We start from the raw sequence: 580 nt of genomic DNA, 5'->3' as shown, positions 1-580 counted from the left end.
CACTACGGATCTCATTGATCTTATCCTCAAAAGTCTTGGTTAGCCTTGAGAGAAGCCCACCAGACTCTGCAGGTTTTGCAGTTGAAGTTGATGGTTCTATTAATGGTCCACTGTTACTGTCCAAACTAGAGGAACGCTTTCCTAGGGAACTTCCCAATGACTCCTTCACCGGGGAGGCATCACGTAGGGATTCTGCTCGCGCCACACTACCAACTGAGCTGTTATCCAAGGAAGGTGCTGATGATACCTCACTTGACACTTCATCTTCCTCTGCAAAGGAGTAGAAAAGTAATTAACACAGGAATACATAGCTACTATATATTCCTTCATCCAAGGTAGAGGATGAACCTCAACTGAGAATGGTTTTGTACAAAACTGAAAGCAAAGTAATTCTAGATCATTTCTTTGTATAATAAGGCCTAATGTAAAAAGATTTTTCTATCTCTCTGACCACATTCTTACAAGCTATCATGGGTGACTGAAATGATGGTCTCTTGGAAAGTTAAAATTCTTCCTCTACATCATAAAACTTCTGACAACAAAGACATCAAGTTGGTGGGACGAGGATGGGGAAGGGAAG

At 41.6% G+C, this 580-nt stretch overlaps 2 protein-coding genes across 2 annotated transcripts in view; both read right to left on the bottom strand.

Annotated features, from left to right (window-relative positions):
* The window catches only part of LOC119594184 (peroxisomal sarcosine oxidase-like), a gene marked incomplete at its 5' end in the record, with an annotated part of 59,772 nt that overhangs the window by 33,573 nt on the left and 25,619 nt on the right, over positions 1 to 580 (bottom strand).
* LOC119594183 (testis-expressed protein 2-like) overlaps positions 1 to 580 on the bottom strand; it is a gene marked incomplete in the record, with an annotated part of 13,599 nt that overhangs the window by 9,622 nt on the left and 3,397 nt on the right. Inside the window, 1 exon segment of the mRNA XM_037943253.1 lies at positions 1 to 270. Within this exon segment, the coding sequence (XP_037799181.1) occupies positions 1 to 270 (270 nt within the window).

The sequence above is a fragment of the Penaeus monodon genome, chromosome 33 (genome assembly GCF_015228065.2).
Source record: "Penaeus monodon isolate SGIC_2016 chromosome 33, NSTDA_Pmon_1, whole genome shotgun sequence".
Classification (NCBI taxonomy): Eukaryota; Metazoa; Arthropoda; class Malacostraca; order Decapoda; family Penaeidae; genus Penaeus; species Penaeus monodon.
This window is presented reverse-complemented; position numbering and strand designations above follow the sequence as displayed.